This window comes from Dermacentor andersoni, chromosome 7 (assembly GCF_023375885.2).
Source record: "Dermacentor andersoni chromosome 7, qqDerAnde1_hic_scaffold, whole genome shotgun sequence".
Taxonomy (NCBI): domain Eukaryota; kingdom Metazoa; phylum Arthropoda; class Arachnida; order Ixodida; family Ixodidae; genus Dermacentor; species Dermacentor andersoni.
Window position 1 is genome coordinate 71561686 of NC_092820.1, and position 18372 is coordinate 71580057.

Genomic DNA, 18372 nt, shown 5'->3' on the forward strand with positions numbered 1-18372 from the left:
TGCGAATACATTAGTAACTCAGGGGACCAATTGCAATGCATGCTTACTGACCTGGAGAGGCAAAGCAGAAGGGTGGGTCTAAAACTTAATCTGCAGAAAACTAAAGTGATGTTTAGCAGTCTCGGAAGAGAACAGCAGTTTACGATAGGTAGTGAGGCACTGGAAGTGGTGAGGGAATACATCTACTTTGGACAGGTAGTGACCGCGATCCGGATCATGAGGCTGAAATAATCAGAAGAATAAGAATGGGCTGGGGTGCGTTTGGCAGGCATTCTCAGATCATGAACAGCAGGTTGCCATTATCCCTCAAGAGAAAAGTGTATAATATCTGTGTCTTACCAGAACTCACCGACGGCGCAGAAACCTGGAGGCTTACGAAACGGGCTCTACTTAAATTGAGGACGACGCAACGAGCTATGGAAAGAATTATGGATGTAACGCTAAGGGATAAGAAAAGAGCAGATTGGGTGAGGGAACAAACGCGAGTTAATGACATCTCATTTAAAATCAAGAAAAAGAAATGGGCATGGGCAGGACATGTAATTCTGAGGGAAGATAACCGATGGTCATTAAGGGTTACGGACTGGATTCCAAGGGAGGGGAAGCGTAGCAGCGGACGGCAGAAAATTAGGTGGGTGGATGAGATTAAGAAGTTTGCAGGGACAACATGGCCACAATTAGTACATAACCGGGGTAGTTGGAGAAGTATGGGAGATGCCTTTGCCCTGCAGTGAGCGTAACCAGGCTGAGGATGATGATGATGATGATGACGACAACAAACTGCACGTGTAAATAGAGGCAATAATTCGACGCTTCAAGCCATCGCCTACCATGCAGGTTCCTCAACGCTCAGGGAGACATCCAGGATTTGGAACACGGCCTGGGACGGGAGGAAGACTTCTATTCAATCGATCAGATAATGGCTTGCTCGGCCGTAGTCAAGGTCGTAGGAGACTCAGAGGGCCTGTATTTTGGCCACGACGCCTGGTTCGTTTATCGAGCCATGCTGCGCTTCCAGAAACATTACATTTTCCCCTGGCACCTCACGGCTCTCCAGACGGAACCAGGTAGGAAAAACTCCTTTGTCCGTTGCTGACGCTGGAGGAAAGCACGAAGGAAAGCGCGGTTTGATGCCGGACAGTGACGGATATAACTGTTTTCAATCTTTGTCCACAAATTACTTGATAAATTTTGAGGGAAATTACTTTTTCTCTGCTGGAACGCTGAAAAGAAAACAGCGTCACGTACTGGAATGTTGACATCTATCCTAAAGTAGCACCAAGCTACAATGCAAGATTGCAAACGCATGTATTTTTTCTCTGATAGCAGGCTTTCAATTTCACATGTCGCTCTGGTCTATACATTCAATTCGGCGCGACTGCGTTTTAAGGCACTCGCTCTACCGACATTTGCAGCCTGTGTATCTGAGACAGAGAAAAGCGTGCATTTATGCCATGATCCAATACTGCCGTTTTTCAACACTGCTACTTCTGTAGGACTAATGACACGGGCTTCGAGCAAGCTTGCAGGTTGATCCTGCTCGTTTACAGCAATATGGATATCGAGCAAATATAAAAATTTCTGTCGAGCAATATATGATCTTGCAGATCTTGCAATCATTGTATATTGGTCGACAAGTATCAAGCGACTTCCACGTTATTTCACATTTAATTTTTGAGCACACTTTTCTACCAGCAAAAGACGGAATCCTCACACCAGTGTTGTGTTTTCGCTGAGCCCCTCCTGTTAATCGAAGGTAAATGGATTGTGCGACGCTGTCGCGGTTATGCATTAATGCGAATGATGAACACAGCCACAACAAATGTGCATCTATGTCTCGTCAAAGGTGTAGTGGTTAAAGCCAAACAGGATGTACAATGACTTGGAATGCTAGGGACGTTCCCGTTAAAAAAAGGAAGAGCTTATCATGGCGATTAGGAATTCGCTTGTTAATAACACATGGGTCACATAGGTTCTAACCTAAACTTCAGACTTGTGCCTCAGGTGACGAAAGTACGGAATGGAGGGTGAACCACATCAGCCACATCCCTCGTCCCCTATTCCCTCCGAAATTTTCTCTGGGCCAGGGTAACTGGCATACAAATGCGTGCGATAACACCTGCCTTTAGCACGAATTGGCCGCTTCGTACGTACTTAAGAATTGTTTAGGTCCTGTAGAAAAACCCAAATAAATGGGCTACTGCGCCGAAGTAACGAGGGACCATCGATTGAATCTAGAGAGCGGGGAGGTTGTTTCACGCTTACACTACCGCACGCAATTTGTGGTCTCTCTTCGAAGCCCATGAACCAGGAGAACAAGTGCTCTCACAATATTGTTAATTAACGAAACTCCATTAAAAATTAACAATGACGTGCAACTGACAATATTTAGGTGTTCGTTAAAGCGAAACTATATACCTCTACTCCACCATGCATTTCTCATATTTGTAGGCAATAACTTAACACCTGCCGTGGTTGCTCAGTGGCTATGGTGTTGGGCTGCTGAGCACGAGGTCGCGGGATCGAATCCCGGCCACGGCGGCCGCATTTCATCATCATCATCATCAGCCTGGTTATGCCCACTGCAGGGCAAAGGCCTCTCCCATACTTCTTCAACCATCCCGGTCATTCACTAATTGTGGCCATGTTGTCCCTGCAAACTTCTTAATCTCATCCGCCCACCTAACTTTCTGCCGCGCTCTGCTACGCTTTCCTTCCCTTGGAATCCATTCCGTAACTCTTAATGACCATCGGTTATCTTCCCTCCTCATTACGTGTCCTGCCCATTTCTTTTTCTTGATGTCAACTAAGATATCATTAACTCGCGTTTGTTCCCTCACCCAATCTGCTCTTTTCTTATCCCTTAACGTTATACCAATCATTCTTCTTTCCATAGCTCGTTGCGTCGTCCTCAATTTAAGTAGAACCCTTTTCGTAAGCCTCCAGGTTTCTGACCCGTACGTGAGTACTGGTAAGACACAGCTGTTATAAACTTTTCTCTTGAGGGATAATGGCAACCTGCTGTTCATGATCTGAGAATGCCTGCCAAAGGCACCCCAGCCCATTCTTCTTCTTCTGATTATTTCAGTCTCATGATCCGGATCCGCAGTCACTACCTGTCCTAAGTAGATGTATTCCCTTACCCCTTCCAGTGCCTCGCTACCTATTGTAAACTGCTGTTCCCTTCCGAGTCTGTTAAACATTACTTTAGTTTTCTGCAGATTAATATTTACACCCACCCTTCGGCTTTGCCTCTCCAGGTCAGTGAGCATGCATTGCAGTTGGTCCCCTGAGTTACTAAGCAAGGCAATATCATCAGCGAATCGCAAGTTACTAAGGTATTCTCCAGCAACTCTTATCCCCAATTCTTCCAGATCCAGGTCTCTGAATACATCCTGTAAACACGCTGTGAATAGCATCGGAGCGATCGTATCTCCCTGCCTGACGCCTTTCTTTATTGGGATTTTTTTGCTTTCTTTATGGAGGACTACGGTGGCTGTGGAGCCACCGCATTTCGATGGGGGTGAAATGCGAAAACACCCGTGTACTTAGATTTAGGTGCACGTTAAAGAACCCCAGGTGGTCAAAATTTCCGGAGTCCTCCACTACGGCGTGCCTCATAATCAGAAAGTGGTTTTGGGACGTAAAACCCCATAATTTTTTAAAAATAACTTAACCGATCACAGCCGCAGGCACGCGCCAGGTGCGCCGCTGGGTTCCCTGTAGCACCACCAGATGGCGCTCGCCACCACGCATTCTTAAATAATCTGAAACTTCACAAAGTAGCGAAACTATCCTTCGCTGCTCCTCGTTTCTCTTCTCTTTCACGCTCCTCAACCGTGGCGTCGCCTAGATGACGACCTTTCGCAAAGTGAATGCACACAATAGCCGTTGTGCTTTAAGCACTCGCGTTGGCTTTGTAGCTTCGAGTAACTTCGTGTACAGCACAGATTTTCTATAGAGAGGGTTATACAAATTCAGCAACTGGAGCTCTTTTTCATGTTTTCATAGGTATTTGTTCAAATGTTTCTAAAATGAACGCTAACGCCGTCTCATGACAACTGCTATTATATCGCGTACGCAACATTTTCGAAGCACGTGTCGCAAGATCTTGTTGCAAATGGATGTAAATAATACGTTTGCGATCGAACGCTAACATTCCGGCCTCCAGAAAGACATCAGTGAACTGGATCATCTGTGCTGTACTCACCAGGTGAATACGCGGCGCGTGTCAACTATGACGCACAAAGGCAGGCAGAGGCACGAAAGGTAACTACTCTGAATGTTCGATAGAGTATGAGAAATTGCAGTGCCACCTACGTGCTAGCCTTCGTTACAGTTGTATGAGTTGCAGTTGCTGGAAAGCGGCAACTCTAGCATGCGAAGCAGGGAGGGACGTAACTACGCTTTCATGTGTAAAACAAGAACCCGCATGGCAACTAATTTCTTTTGTTTCCTGACGGCTATATGGAGAGTCCACGCATATTTAGGAGTCTTGAATATGCACAGCGGCGTGATGCTTAGGCTCGAAAGGTATCAGTTCAAGGCTACGTAACATTGGTCCATCGGATTAGGTTTTATCGCAGTTTCGCTGGACAGCCACCTTCACAGCCAAGATTGGAGTCCGTATAATAAAAATAATTTTTCGACCCAGTGCCTCAAACGTATACAGAAGTTTCATGCAGAGGCAATTCTTTAATCAACTTTGGTCGCCGTCCTAAGTGTAATTACCTTATCCTAGGTTTTGGAACGCAAATTTCATTTCTGCTGTCGATCGCTAGTCTGCATTCTAAACGGCCCAGCTGTCTACCAACGTCACGTTTTTTTCGAGGTGCCTCATTATGGGCTAGTTTGACGCTGTTGTCTTGCTGTGCCGTTTCACAAGTGGATGTACAAGTTGAATGGGCTTCGTTTGTAATATGGCTGTTAAATGTAGTGGCCAAGCGCCAACCACAAGTCTCCAGGGCGTGTCAGCTGTTCCGTCAGATGCCGGCCGCATTATTACCGGCGAGCACAACCATGACGTCTAGCTTATTGATGCGAAAGTGTCAAACGGCTCATTGAGCGTAAATCTCAGCGTCTGCAGCAGCAAAATATCGCCTAAATTCCCATTGACTGCGGCGTCACCTCACGAGCGCGCATCGACAGCGTCCCCACTGGCTGCGTCGCCGCAGCATTTGCGCGTGTTGACGCAGAAGAGCCGGCGAAAGGGAATACCTGTTGCCGCAGTAGCGCGCCAGGTGTTGCTTGAACGTAGAGGGCATCGCAACGACTACACTTCACCCTCGCTCTCGGAAGGCCTTGTCGTGCACGGATTCTTTTCACGCGCAAGCTCTCGCCTTCGTTCAAGTGCACCTTGGTAAGGCCAAACGAAATGCGCCAAACACCTCAGCGCGCTCGCTTTCTCGCGAGGAGTTCATAACTCCGGGGACCGCTCAGCCGCGTAAAAGGGCACATTAATGTTTGCGCCTTCACAACCGATAAGAAGTGCTTAGGTGTAATTTCATGCTTGACGGATTGATGAGACCGAAGCGCATGATTGAGGGCGGTTAACTCACACTAAAGACCCAGCTCGTTATTTTTATCTTTTCAGAGGACGTTGTTCCAGGCCACACGTGGACCATATCGTCTTACCCTGGGATGCTGATGTCGTGGGACAGCTTTTACCTCACTTCGGGAGGGCTCGTAAGCACTACATTAGGTTCAATATATAATGTAAGGCCAGAATGTTTCAGTATGTTAAGAATCACAGAAATGCGCCTCATGCTGTTTTGATAGTTGGAACTTTCGAAGAGAGGTGTCAGATAATGTGCTCTCTTTCATAAAATTTCTGGGATTCTTACCAAAGAGCGAGAGTCGACCTTGGTTTCATGCAAATGCATTTTATCCTTGCCTTTATTGGTTGTTATTTTTTTTTTATTTGAAAAGCGTGACATTCAAGATTATATGGAATCTCCTAATGCAGTTTTCTTCACCGATGCCAACCATAAACTTCGTGCACATGCACAGCGAGGTCCCTCTGCTTTCTTCAAGTATTGCACTCCTCGTTAGAAACAACGCAACGTTTATAACGCTTGCGAAACAAACGACCATATAAGTCTACTTTATTGGGAGGAAGGTTAGTACATTAGAATCGAATATTCGCGCTTTTAAACGCCCGATTTCGACGCAAGAACTCTGAATACACAAGTCGAAGCAGAGGTTAAGTGATCAGATATAGCCATGTGTTGCATGAACTATGATCTGATATATATATATATATATATATATATATATATATATATATATATATATATATATATATTGTACTGTAAAATAAGGAGCAGTGGGGCTGTGGCTAGGAGAGAGACAGCGACGACGAGAAAGAACAACCTTGTTTCGGTGCTCGGTCGGCTACACTACCTCTCGCTGCTTCAGCGTTCTAGTCGCGAACGCTTTCTGCTCAAAGTGCTTCGCGACATTTGGTGGAAGGTGCTGGACTTATTGCAAACCTGGAACTCCGAAGCCGGACGATCCCTCTCACATCTCCCATGCCTGAGGAGACTAGTACTACCGCGCCACCCATGGCACCGCCTCCAGTCGTCTGTCCTGGTGCGCCACGCCAACGGGATCCTCCCATATTCAATGGCACTGACGATCATGACGTAGAGGACTGGCTGTCATCATACAACCGAGTGAGTGCACACAACAAATGGTCTGAAGCTGACAAGCTTGGCTACGTACCATTCTATCTTTCCGGGGTCACCCATCTTTGGTTCCGCAACCATGAGGCTGACTTTTCCACCTGGTCAGCATTCCGAACGGCACTTCAGGAAGTATTCGGTCGCCCTGCTGTGCGCAAACTTCGGGCTGAACAACAGCTTCGCTGTCGTGTCCAACAAAAGGGCGAAACCTTTACGAGCTACATTGAAGATGTAGTTGACATCTGCCGGCGTATAGACCCAGATATGACCGAAGATGCCAAGGTCAAGAACATCTTGAAAGGCATAGAAGATGAAGCCTTCCAGATGCTCTTGGCAAGGAATCCTCAGACGGTCAACGACATCATAACGCTTTGCCAGAGCTATGAGGAGCTGCGCAAACAACGGCTTTCTACGCGCCAACCACTCGTTCCGGACGTCGCGCTTTCAGCTCTGAGTGATGGTGTCACCTCTACTCCTTGCAGTCCAGAAATTTTTGACAGAATCAAGCAATTTGTACGAGAAGAAGTGGCGCGCCAACTCTCTCTTCTGCCAGTCGCTCCAGCCTCAGAGCCGCGCTTGTCTCCAGATCTCCGTCACATGATACAAGAACAAGTCGCTAACGCAGTACCACTTGCTCATCAACCGCCTCCTACGCCTGTGCCACTTACGTACGCTGCCGTTGTCGCTAATCCAAGGCCTCCTTCTGCAGGTAATCAATCCAGACTTACCAGCGCCTTTCCCTCACCTCCGCAAGCAGCTGCAACATATTCTCCTGCCCCCCCAAGCAGCTACTGGTCGCCACAGCAGCCCGTGCGCCCACCTCGCCAATATTTCCAACAGTCTCCGCCCGCTGTTCTCAATCCATGGCGCACCCATGACAATCGGCCTATCTGTTATTCGTGCGGCCTACCTGGGCATGTAGCACCGCTTTGCCGTCGGCGTGGATGGTATCCTTCGTATTCTCCGAGGGTACAAAGTAACGGTTTCGACTCTCCGTCCCGTTCTGCTACTGCCGCTCAGCCCTTCGAAGCCTCGTCTCCTCTTTCCCGACCCTTCAATACCCGTCGGTCTCCGTCTCCCCGTCGGCGTTCTCTGTCGCCGCTTATCCGTCGTCCTGAAGCTATCCGAGAGGAAAACTAAGGACCGCAGTTCCGGAGGCAAGAACTGCGATCTTAGCGAACTCCTCAAGACCTCATTTATTTCCTGCGAATGTCCTTGAAGTTTATGCAGAAGACATTGCCGTTCATGCGCTTGTAGACACGGGAGCAGCAATATCAGTGATTTCGGACCAGCTTCGTCTTACCCTTAGAAAAGTAGCGACGACTTATTCAGCCATTTCATTACGTACAGCAAGCGCTGCGCCGATTGTACCCTTAGGGAAGTGTACCGTGCGTGTTGTTATAAGCGGCGCTTTATACCATATTGAGTGCGTTGTTCTGCATCGCTGCTCCCATGCCATGATTTTAGGATGGGACTTTCTGTCCTCTCATCATGCCGTTATAGATTGTGCCCGTGCTGAACTCGCGCTGTCGCCATTCGGCACCAACGTTTTTGAAGATACTGATGACACTTCCGGTCGTGTGTTCGTCACCGCCGACACCGAGATTCCTCCATACTCTGCCGCACTTGTACCCGTTTCCTGCGTTGGGTTTTCCGACTCCACAGTTTTTTTCACGCCGTCTAAGCTTGTTACTCGCCGCCATCCTTTCTTGCTTCCTTTTGCCCTTCTTGCCATTCGACAAGGTTCGAGCGCACTTTATGTATCAAACCTGTTTCCTTGCCCTGCTAGGCTGCTCCACAATGAGTGTCTTGGTTATGCCGACGGAATCGAAGCAAGTTTCCTTTACGATGTGCCTGACGACCCGGCTTCTCCTCCGGTTGACACTCTGGGCCTTCAAGTTTCTCCTCCCACGCCGCTGTGTGACCCAACATTTTACCAGAGTATTGATCCCAACCTCACTCCAGCGCAGCACGCCCAGATCGTCCATCTTCTAGACCGCTTTCGCACGTCATTAGACCTACAACAATCTCGCTTAGGCCGCACTTCTACTGTTGTCCATCACATCGACACCGGCAACCATGCGCCTTTACGCCACAGGCCGTATCGTGTATCCGCCACGGAGCGTAGCGTGATCGCTGAGCAAGTTGCAGACATGCTCGAACGCGGTGTCATACAACCTTCGCACAGTCCCTGGGCTTCTCCTGTAGTGCTGGTAAAAAAGAAAGATGGCACAATTCGCTTTTGCATGGACTACCGGCGACTTAATAAGATCACACGCAAGGACGTTTATCCGCTACCCCGTATTGACGACGCGCTAGACTGCCTCCAAGGCGCTGAATTCTACTCATCCTTAGACTTACGATCCGGGTACTGGAAAGTGCCAGTGGCTGAGTCAGACCGTCCGAAAACGGCCTTCATCACACCTGACGGTTTATTTGAATTCACCGTGATGCCATTTGGCCTGTGTAATGCGCCTGCCACATTTGAAAGAATGATGGACAACATCTTGCGCGGCCTCAAATGGCAGATATGCCTATGTTATCTGGACGACATCGTTATCTTTTCACCGGACTTTCCTTCCCACTTACTTCGACTTGAACGCGTCCTAAAGTGCATCGCCGATGCTGGCCTCCAGCTTAACTTGAAGAAGTGTCATTTCGCTGCCCGCCAGCTGGTCATCCTCGGCCATGTCGTGTCGAAAGAAGGTGTACTCCCTGATCCGGCGAAACTACAAGCTGTTGCCCAGTTTCCCCGACCAACGACTTTGAAACAACTGCGCAGCTTCATTGGATTAGCGTCATACTTTCGCCGTTTCATCCGCAATTTTGCCTCTATAATAGCACCTTTAACGCAGCTTCTTCATGGTGGCCACAACCTTTCAACCTGGTCACCGGATTGCGATGCCGCCTTCACGAAGCTGCGTCGTCTCTTGACGTCACCACCAATCCTGCACCATTTCGACCCAAGTGCTCCAACTGAAATACACACGGATGCCAGTGGCGTTGGCCTTGGGGCCGTTCTCGCTCAGAGAAAGGCTGGCTTCGATGAGTACGTCGTTGCCTTCGCCAGTCGTGCACTCACTAAACCTGAATCGAACTATTCTGTCACAGAAAAGGAATGCCTGGCTATAATTTGGGCCATAACCAAATTCCGTCCGTATCTTTATGGCCGCCCGTTTGACGTCATAACTGATCACCATTCGCTGTGCTGGCTGTCGTCCTTAAAAGAACCGTCCGGTCGTCTTGCTCGATGGGCCCTTCGACTGCAGGAGTACGACATTCGCGTGCTGTATCGTTCTGGCCGAAAACATTCGGATGCGGATGCCTTGTCTCGTTCGCCGCTAACAGACGAGGCTAGCTTCCCGAAGGCTTCATTGTCCGAGTCTTCCCTTGCTGCCACGGACATTCTTCTGGAGCAGAAGAAAGACCCATGGATTGTGTCCACGCTGCGTTTTTTGTCCAGCCCATCGACACCCACTACCAATCGCGCATTACGTCGCCAAGCACATCACTTCTCCATTCGCGACGGGCTCTTGTACCGTCGCAACTACCTCCCGGACGGCCGCAAATGGTTGCTTGTCATCCCGCGACACCTGCGTTCGGATATTTGCGCAGCGTTCCACGACGATCCCCAGTGCGCGCATGCAGGGGTACTGAAGACATACGCGCGTCTACGCCTTCGTTACTACTGGCGGGGGATGTATCGATTCATCCATAATTATGTCCGCTCCTGTCTGGTTTGCCAACGCCGTAAAGATCCCCCTCGTCGTTCAACCGCGCCATTGCAGCCTTTGCCTTGCCCAGCACGTGCTTTTGATCGAGTAGGCATCGACATTTATGGACCTCTGCCAACCACATCAGATGGCAATCGCTGGGTAATCGTGGCCATCGACCATCTTACGCGCTATGCGGAAACTTCCCCTTTGTCCAGCGCTTCTGCACGTGACGTCGCCTGGTTCCTCCTGCGCCACATCATCCTTCGCCACGGAGCTCCCAGGGAACTACTCAGTGACAGAGGCCGCGTCTTCCTCTCCGACGTCATCGAGGCTCTCCTCAAAGAATGCCGCATCATTCATCGCACCACTACTGCGTATCATCCGCAGACTAATGGCATGACCGAGCGCTTTAATCGCACTCTTGGTGACATGCTGGCCATGTACGTCGCATCCGACCAAACCAAATGGGACCATGTTCTACCTTTCCTGACCTACGCTTACAACACCGCCACGCAGACTACCACGGGATTTTCGCCCTTCTTTCTCCTGTACGGACGCGAACCTTTTTCCACAATGGATACTATCCTTCCGTACCGCCCTGACTCCACGGAAACGACTACCCTATCCGAAGCTGCTGCACACGCAGAAGAGTGTCGCAAGCTTTCCCGTATATTTACGTCAGAAGACCAGCAACGCCAGAAGCACCATCGCGAAAGTTCCAATGCTCCTGTATCGTATGCTCCTGGCTCGCTAGTGTGGCTTTGGGTTCCAGCCTCTACCACCGGACTGTCACCGAAACTCGCGTCGAAGTACCAAGGCCCATACCGTGTGATCAACCAAACGTCTCCAGTCAACTATATTGTGGAACCCCTCGAGCTACCTTTGGATCATCGCCGTCGTGGACGCGAAATTGTGCATGCCCAGCGTCTCAAGCCCTACTATGATCCGCCTGTGCTGTCCTACCCGTAGGTCGCCGGGACGGCTTCCTTTTCCGCGGGGGAGATAACTGTACTGTAAAATAAGGAGCAGTGGGGCTGTGGCTAGGAGAGAGACAGCGACGACGAGAAAGAACAACCTTGTTTCGGTGCTCGGTCGGCTACACTACCTCTCGCTGCTTCAGCGTTCTAGTCGCGAACGCTTTCTGCTCAAAGTGCTTCGCGACATTATATATATATATGTATATATATTTGTGTGTTTGTAAACATTATTATACTGTAAATGATTTTAGGCAGGGGTGGTCGGAGCCCCACAGTCCAGGGCCCCACTGACCTTCGCAGCCGGCCTGACCTGGCTAACTAAGGACTTTTTTATCTTGCCAGGTCGAGCGGGGGAGCTGTGCCTCCCACTGCTTCATTGTGTTACTGTTGTTTGACCTATAAGGGCGCTTATACAGTAGTACTCCCAGGTTGCACCTACTGTGGTGGGTATGCCACCACACCAAGGGCAGTTGGCCAGATAGCGAGCGGGATGCATGGCATTTAGCAAATTTAGATTTAGCAATACCTTTGTCTGTATTTGGTCCAATCGGTGGTCACTTCCCCGCTAAGTTGCGGATAAGGTGCTGGGTATTTTCTGTGGACTCCGCGCTGATTACTAAGCACTTTTACTTGGCTCGGAGGATCTACCCCCTCGCACATTACAAACTCAATAGACCTCAGACTTTGACACTAAGGCTTCTACAGACATATCCAAACCCCCTACTTCTTCACAAGATGTACCCCGAAATTCAAACAACAAATGCATGTGCACTATGCAATGACTTAGCGAATTTACCTCACACGCTCTGGCGATGTCCCGCGTTACGCGGCGATGAAAGCAACATTTCTTCACGTTGGGATGCGGTCCTACACAGCCCCAACCTCGAAGAACAATTATGGGCTGTCCAATGGTCCCGCGACGCGGCGGAGAGGCTCGGCCTCTCTCTCGCGACGTGGGAGCTGCCCGCTGCGCGCTAGTGTGGCCCCTAAAGGACCCTAATAAAGTCTTTCATCCATCCATCCGCGCTTATGAGCAAGGATATCCTTCACGTTTAAACTGATGGGATTTTGTAGGAGATTGTGCGAGTGTCTGGGATCAGAAGAGAACCTCGTCTCTGATATACTAGACCCCCGAGCTAACGCGCTAGCCTGTTCGTTCCATGTACACCCACGTGACCCGGGCAGCAGAGTAGGCGATGAGGGCGGTTGAAGGATTTGGGGATTATATTGCCGCCAGCATTGCGAGAAGAAAAAGACGACCGACATATCCCAACTGCTTAGCCGCCACACCGCGAGCGTCAAGCAAAGCACCGCAAGGCAACGCTCGGTCGGTGCTGACAGGCCGGCGGCTCGTGCGCGAGAATCGGACGATTGGCACGCGACAGGAGGCGACAAAGAGAAGAACGACGTTCGAAGGAGCGAAGCTCGAGAGACGCTTTTTGTTGTTGTTGTTGAGTTCTCAGTCGGTTTTTGTTGACGGGCACAGGTTCGCCCAGCATAAATCAGTTTTCGTAGAAACGGCTGTTGTAACTGTTGATTACATATCTGGTGGAGGTGCGGGGTATGCTTCCAAGCCCCACACACGCCAGAGAAGGTTGTCCGGATCCCCGAAGTTTGGAGCCAACAGAATTAACGCCTGTCCACCAACGCACTAGTCGCCGCATACGAGGTGAGGCCCCCGAGTTTGCTCCTCTCGCCGATTCACCAAGGGCAGCGGCGGCAGCCAGCCGAGGTACCAGTGCGATGGCTACTCAAGTAACCCCTTCTCACGTCGTCGTTGACTCACCCCGGACGCCAGAATCCTTCCACGGAGACACACTCGAGGATGCTGAGGACTGTATCGAAAACTTAGAGCGTGTCGCCAGGTGTAACGGTTGGGACGAGACAAAGAAACTCCGGTATGTGTACTTCGCGCTGGAGGAATCTGCACGCACCTGGTTTCAAAACCACGAAGCGTCGTAATCATCGTGGAACGACTTCCGACGAGAGCTCCTAGCTACGTACCCGAGCACGGACCGCATAGAGAGGGCAGAAGCCGCTCTTCAAGCGAGGAACCATCGGAACAACGAAAGTGTGACCATGTACATTGAAGATATGACCCGCCTCTTCCGCCGAGCCGACCCAAACATGGCTGAGGACAAGAAATTGCGGCACCTAATGCGCGGTGTGAAACAGGAACTCTTTGCCAGCCTGGTTCGTAATCCGCCGCGCTCTGTAGCCGAATTTCGATCAGAGGCGACGACGATGGAGAAGACGCTGCAGCAGCGTGCGCGGCAGTACAACAGAGATGTATGCGTCACATCATTTGACGTTGGGTCAGGAGCCCTCCCCAACAACAAGGACATCCTACGCGAAATGGTGAGGTCCGTCGTAAGGGAAGAGCTGCAGAAACTGCAGCTGGCCCAAAGCCCTCCTACGGTGTTCTCACTTGCTGATGTCATACGCGAAGAAGTCCGGCATGTAATTTGTGAGCCAGAGCCTCAGGTACGGGCCCACGCACAGCCAGAGCGTCAGCCGTGGATATCGTACGCCCAAGCTTTACGTCCGGACCTAGGACGCGCGGACTTTGGACGAACGGCCACAATACCCCAGGTACTTCCTCGCAATGTGCAGCCCATGCCAGAAGGAAGCCCACGTAAAAGCGATGTATGGCGCACTGCAGACCGGCGTCCCCTCTGCTACCACTGTGGAGAGGCTGGTCACCTATACCGGGAATGCCAGTATCGCCGAGTAGGACTGCGTGGCTTCTCTGTGAATGCGCCTTGCTCTCGAAACGGTGAGCGCCCTTATGAGATTGAGGCATTTTTATCTACGCGCCAAACTGTTCGGAACCCCCAGCAGCATGAACCATGATCAGCAGCGCATATGCGTTATAGGTCGCCCAGTCCGCCTCCCGCTTCCATTTCACCGAGGCGTCGCTCCCAAAGTCCGCGACAGGAAAACTAGAGCCAGCGACCTGTGGAGGCAAGGCCGCTGACGCCCGGAACACCGAAGGCCCTCCATCGCCAATCCGACAAGACGACGGCAGTGACGAAACGACGGACAAGTGCAGTGATGACACCGTTACTTCCGAGTTGCGCGTCATCATCGACGACTTCGAAGTGGCTGCGTTGATAGACACTAGTGCGGACTATTCAATTATTAGCAGTGTACTCGCGAGAAAATTGAAAAAGGTATTGACCCATTGGACCGGATCTAGGAATATGCATTGACCCATTGGACCCGTAGGAATATGCACAGCAAGAATCGGAATTAGAGGCTTTACATACGTCAGCAGCTTTATTGTTCTCCCTGAGTGTTCCAGTGATCTGATACTGGGCATTGACTTTTTGCGAACGAATGGCACAATTATCGACTTGCAAGAATCACGCGTGTTGTTTTCCACAGAAAATGCTGTTACCATTTCTGATTCAGAACAGCCACATATTTCCTCTATCCGTATTGTGGATGAAGACGTGACGGTGCCGGCACGATGCAGTATGACTGTCGTTGTAAGGAGCGACATATTTCGTGACTATGAGGGACTTGCAGACGGAAATATCGGGTTGCTACTGGAAAAGCAAATATGCGTGGCAAGAGGCCTAGTTCACCGGCGTAACGGATATGCAGACGTCCTTTTGACTAACTTTGGCAATGAGGCACAGCAAGTGGTGAAGGGAACAGCCATAGCGTCTCTTCATGACTATGCACAATTTGCGGATGTGTCAACCGTCGATGCAGCATCACCAGCTTCTGCCACCTTAGACAGTGTCCTTACCTCTATCGACATTGACCGAGAGCTGCCATCACTACAAAGAGATGAGATTGTGAACTTGCTCACAGAGTTTGCAGAATGCTTTTCGACTTCATCGAAAGTCCGTCGTACTCCCGTCGCAAAACACCGCATTGTGGTCGAAGAACCTGCAAGACCAGTTCGCCAACACCCGTACCGTGTAGCTCCAAAGGAAAGAGAAGCGATGAGAAGTCAAGTACAGGAAATGCTCAAGGACGATGTAATACAGCCATCCAATAGTCCGTGGGCATCTCCGGTAGTCCTAGTCAAAAAGAAGGATAACACCCTACGATTTTGTGTTGAGTACAGGAAACACAACCTCGTCACAAAGCGGGATGTTTATCCACTCCCCCGCATCGACGACACCTTGGACAAACTACGCAATGCTTACTTCTTCTCTTCTCTGGATCTCAAAAGCGGATACTGGCAGATAGAAGTGGACGAGCGAGATCGCGAAAAAACGGCATTTGTGACACCGGATGGTTTATACGAGTTTAAGGTGCTTCCATTTGGTGTGTGTTCTGCGCCAGCCACATTCCAACGGATAATGGACACTATTCTCTCCGGACTGAAATGGCAGTCGTGCCTCGTCTACCTTGATGATGTGGTGGTCTTCTCCACTACATTCGAGCAGCACGTGCAGCGACTGAGAGCAGTTCTGGATGCTATTCGCACGGCGGGATCGACCATAAAACCTGAAAAATGCCACTTCGGCTTTCGCGAGCTCCGCTTTCTCGGACACATTGTCAGTGCTGAAGGCGTCCGCCCCGATCCTGAGAAGATCACTGCAGTAGAAATGTTTCCGAAGCCAAGAGACAAAAAAGCTATTAGACGTTTCCTGGGGCTGTGTGCCTACTACAGGCGTTTCGTAGACAATTTTTCTAAAATTGCCGAACCACTCACGCGACTGACAAAAGTAGATGTCCCATTTGTGTGGGAGAAAGAACAAGAAGACGCCTTCTCTGAACTACGACGGCGTTTGCACAGTCCTCCTATACTTGCCCATTTTGATGAAAATGCCGAAACGAACATCCACACCGACGCGAGTAACGTTGGTCTCGGTGCCATACTTATTCAGTGGAAGAATGGAGAAGAACTCATTGCATACGCAAGCCGTACCTTATCGAAAGCCGAGACAAATTACTCAGCCACAGAAAAGGAATGCCTGGCGGTTATATGGGCCATCAGTAAGTTCCGGCCATACTTATATGGCAGACCGTTTCGAGCCATCAGCGATCATCACTCATTGTGCTGGCTGGCGAACCTCAAGGACCCTTCTGGAAGGCTCGCTAGATGGAGTTTGCGTCTACAGGAGTATGACATCACGGTCGTTTACAAGTCCGGTATCAAACACAATGATGCTGATTGCTTATCACGCGCACCAATCGAGGCTACGTCACCTGAATACGAGCAAGATTTCCCATTTCTTGGGGCTGTGAATACGACGGAAAGGGCTCATCATCAGCGTACTGATCCTGAATTACTCCTGCTCATCGAGTACCTGGAGGGTCGACAAGTGAAAGTGCCTCGAGTTTTCATTCGCGGATTGTGTTTGTTCGTGTGTCCATCGGAACAACGTCCTCTACAAACTAAACTTCGAGCACAGTGGTGAGACGTTTCTTCTTCTCGTACCATCATCGCTGCGAGCTGAAATCTTAGAAGCTTGCCATGATGACCCTGCATCTGGCCACTTAGGGGTTAGTAGGACTCTGGCGAGAATCCGCCAGAAATATTACTGGCCGAAGTCGATGAATTCAGTGCAGCACTATGTCAAATCGTGCCGAGATTGTCAAAGACGCAAAACACCGCCACTCAAACCAGCAGGTTTTCTGCAACCGATACAGCCACCAACAGCGCCATTTGAACAAATAGGAGTGGATTTACTTGGACCATTTCCCGTTTCAACCTCAGGAAAGCGGTGGATTGTGGTAGCAACCGATTATCTGACCCGGTATGCTGAGACCTCTTCCCTTACAAAAGGAACCGCCATTGGAGTGGCTTAGTTTTTTGTCACACACATAGTATTACGACATGGCGCACCTAAGATACTCATAACAGACAAAGAAACAGCTTTCGTGGCCCGTTTGATGCAGTCTGTTGTGAAACTAACACATACTGCTCATAGAAAAACCACAGCGTTCCATCCACAAACAAACGGCCTGACTGAACGGCTCAATAGAACGCTTGCTGGCATGATCTCAATGTACGTGAACGTCGAGCATCGGACATGGGACAGTATTCTACCATATGTCACCTTCGCGTGTAATACTGCAGTACAAGAAACCACACATTTCACGGCATTTGAACTTGTTTACGGTCGGACAGTAACAACGACACTAGACGCGATGTTACCTGTAGACAACAGCAACGAAGACGACCCTGACGTTAGCGAGTACATAGAAAGGGCAGAAGAAGCACGGCAGTTGGCAAGGCACCGTATCATACAACAGCAATACGTCGACGCAAACCGGTACAACCTAGGGCGAAGAGAGGTACAGTACAACCCCGGAGACAAAGTGTGGGTATGGACGCCTATACGTACGCCCGGTCTTTCGGAGAAGTTACTGCGCCGTTACTTTGGCCCCTACAGAGTACTTCGCCGGTTAAGTCCCTTAAACTACGAGGTAACTCCTGAAGGCCAAGTCTGCTCCACACGACGCAGGACTCGCCCAGAGGTCGTACACGTAGTACGAATGAAGCCATACTATGAAAGGCATTGATTAACAGAAGTTGCACATACGATCAAGCCTAGCACTGGCCATCCTCTGACCACTGTCCTTCTAAAGCAGTTGGCCTCTCTAGGTCTTTTCTACGCATCGGGACGATGCTTCTTCGGAGGGGGCTAATGCCGCCAGCATTGCGAGAAGACGACCGACATATCCCAACTGCGTAGCCGCCACACCGCGAGCGTCAAGCAAAGCACCGCAAGGCAACGCTCGGCCGGTGCTGACAGGCCGGCGGCTCGCACGCGAGAATCGGACGATTGGCACGCGACAGGAGGCGACAAAGAGCAGAACGACGTTCGAAGGAGCGAAGCTCGAGAGACGCTTTTTGTTGTTGTTGAGTGCTCAGTCGGTTTTTGTTGACGGGCACAGGTTCGCCCAGCATAAATCAGTTTTCGTAGAAACGGCTGTTGTAACTGTTGCTTACAATATGTGTTACTCAAGGGACATGTGACTGCGGCTAGCTTCGTATAGTACAAGGTTTCATCCTTATAGCCAAGT

The 18372-nt window shown here is 50.0% G+C and overlaps 1 protein-coding gene across 1 annotated transcript in view; it reads left to right on the forward strand.

Moving 5' to 3' along the window:
• Positions 1-18372, forward strand: part of LOC126534323 (putative phospholipase B-like 2) — a 33315-nt gene that overhangs the window by 7973 nt on the left and 6970 nt on the right. Inside the window, exons 4-6 of the mRNA XM_055073013.2 lie at positions 838-1067; positions 5594-5685; positions 13552-13860. Of these exons, the coding sequence (XP_054928988.2) occupies positions 838-1067; positions 5594-5685; positions 13552-13860 (631 nt within the window). The remainder of the gene's footprint in view (positions 1-837; positions 1068-5593; positions 5686-13551; positions 13861-18372) is intronic.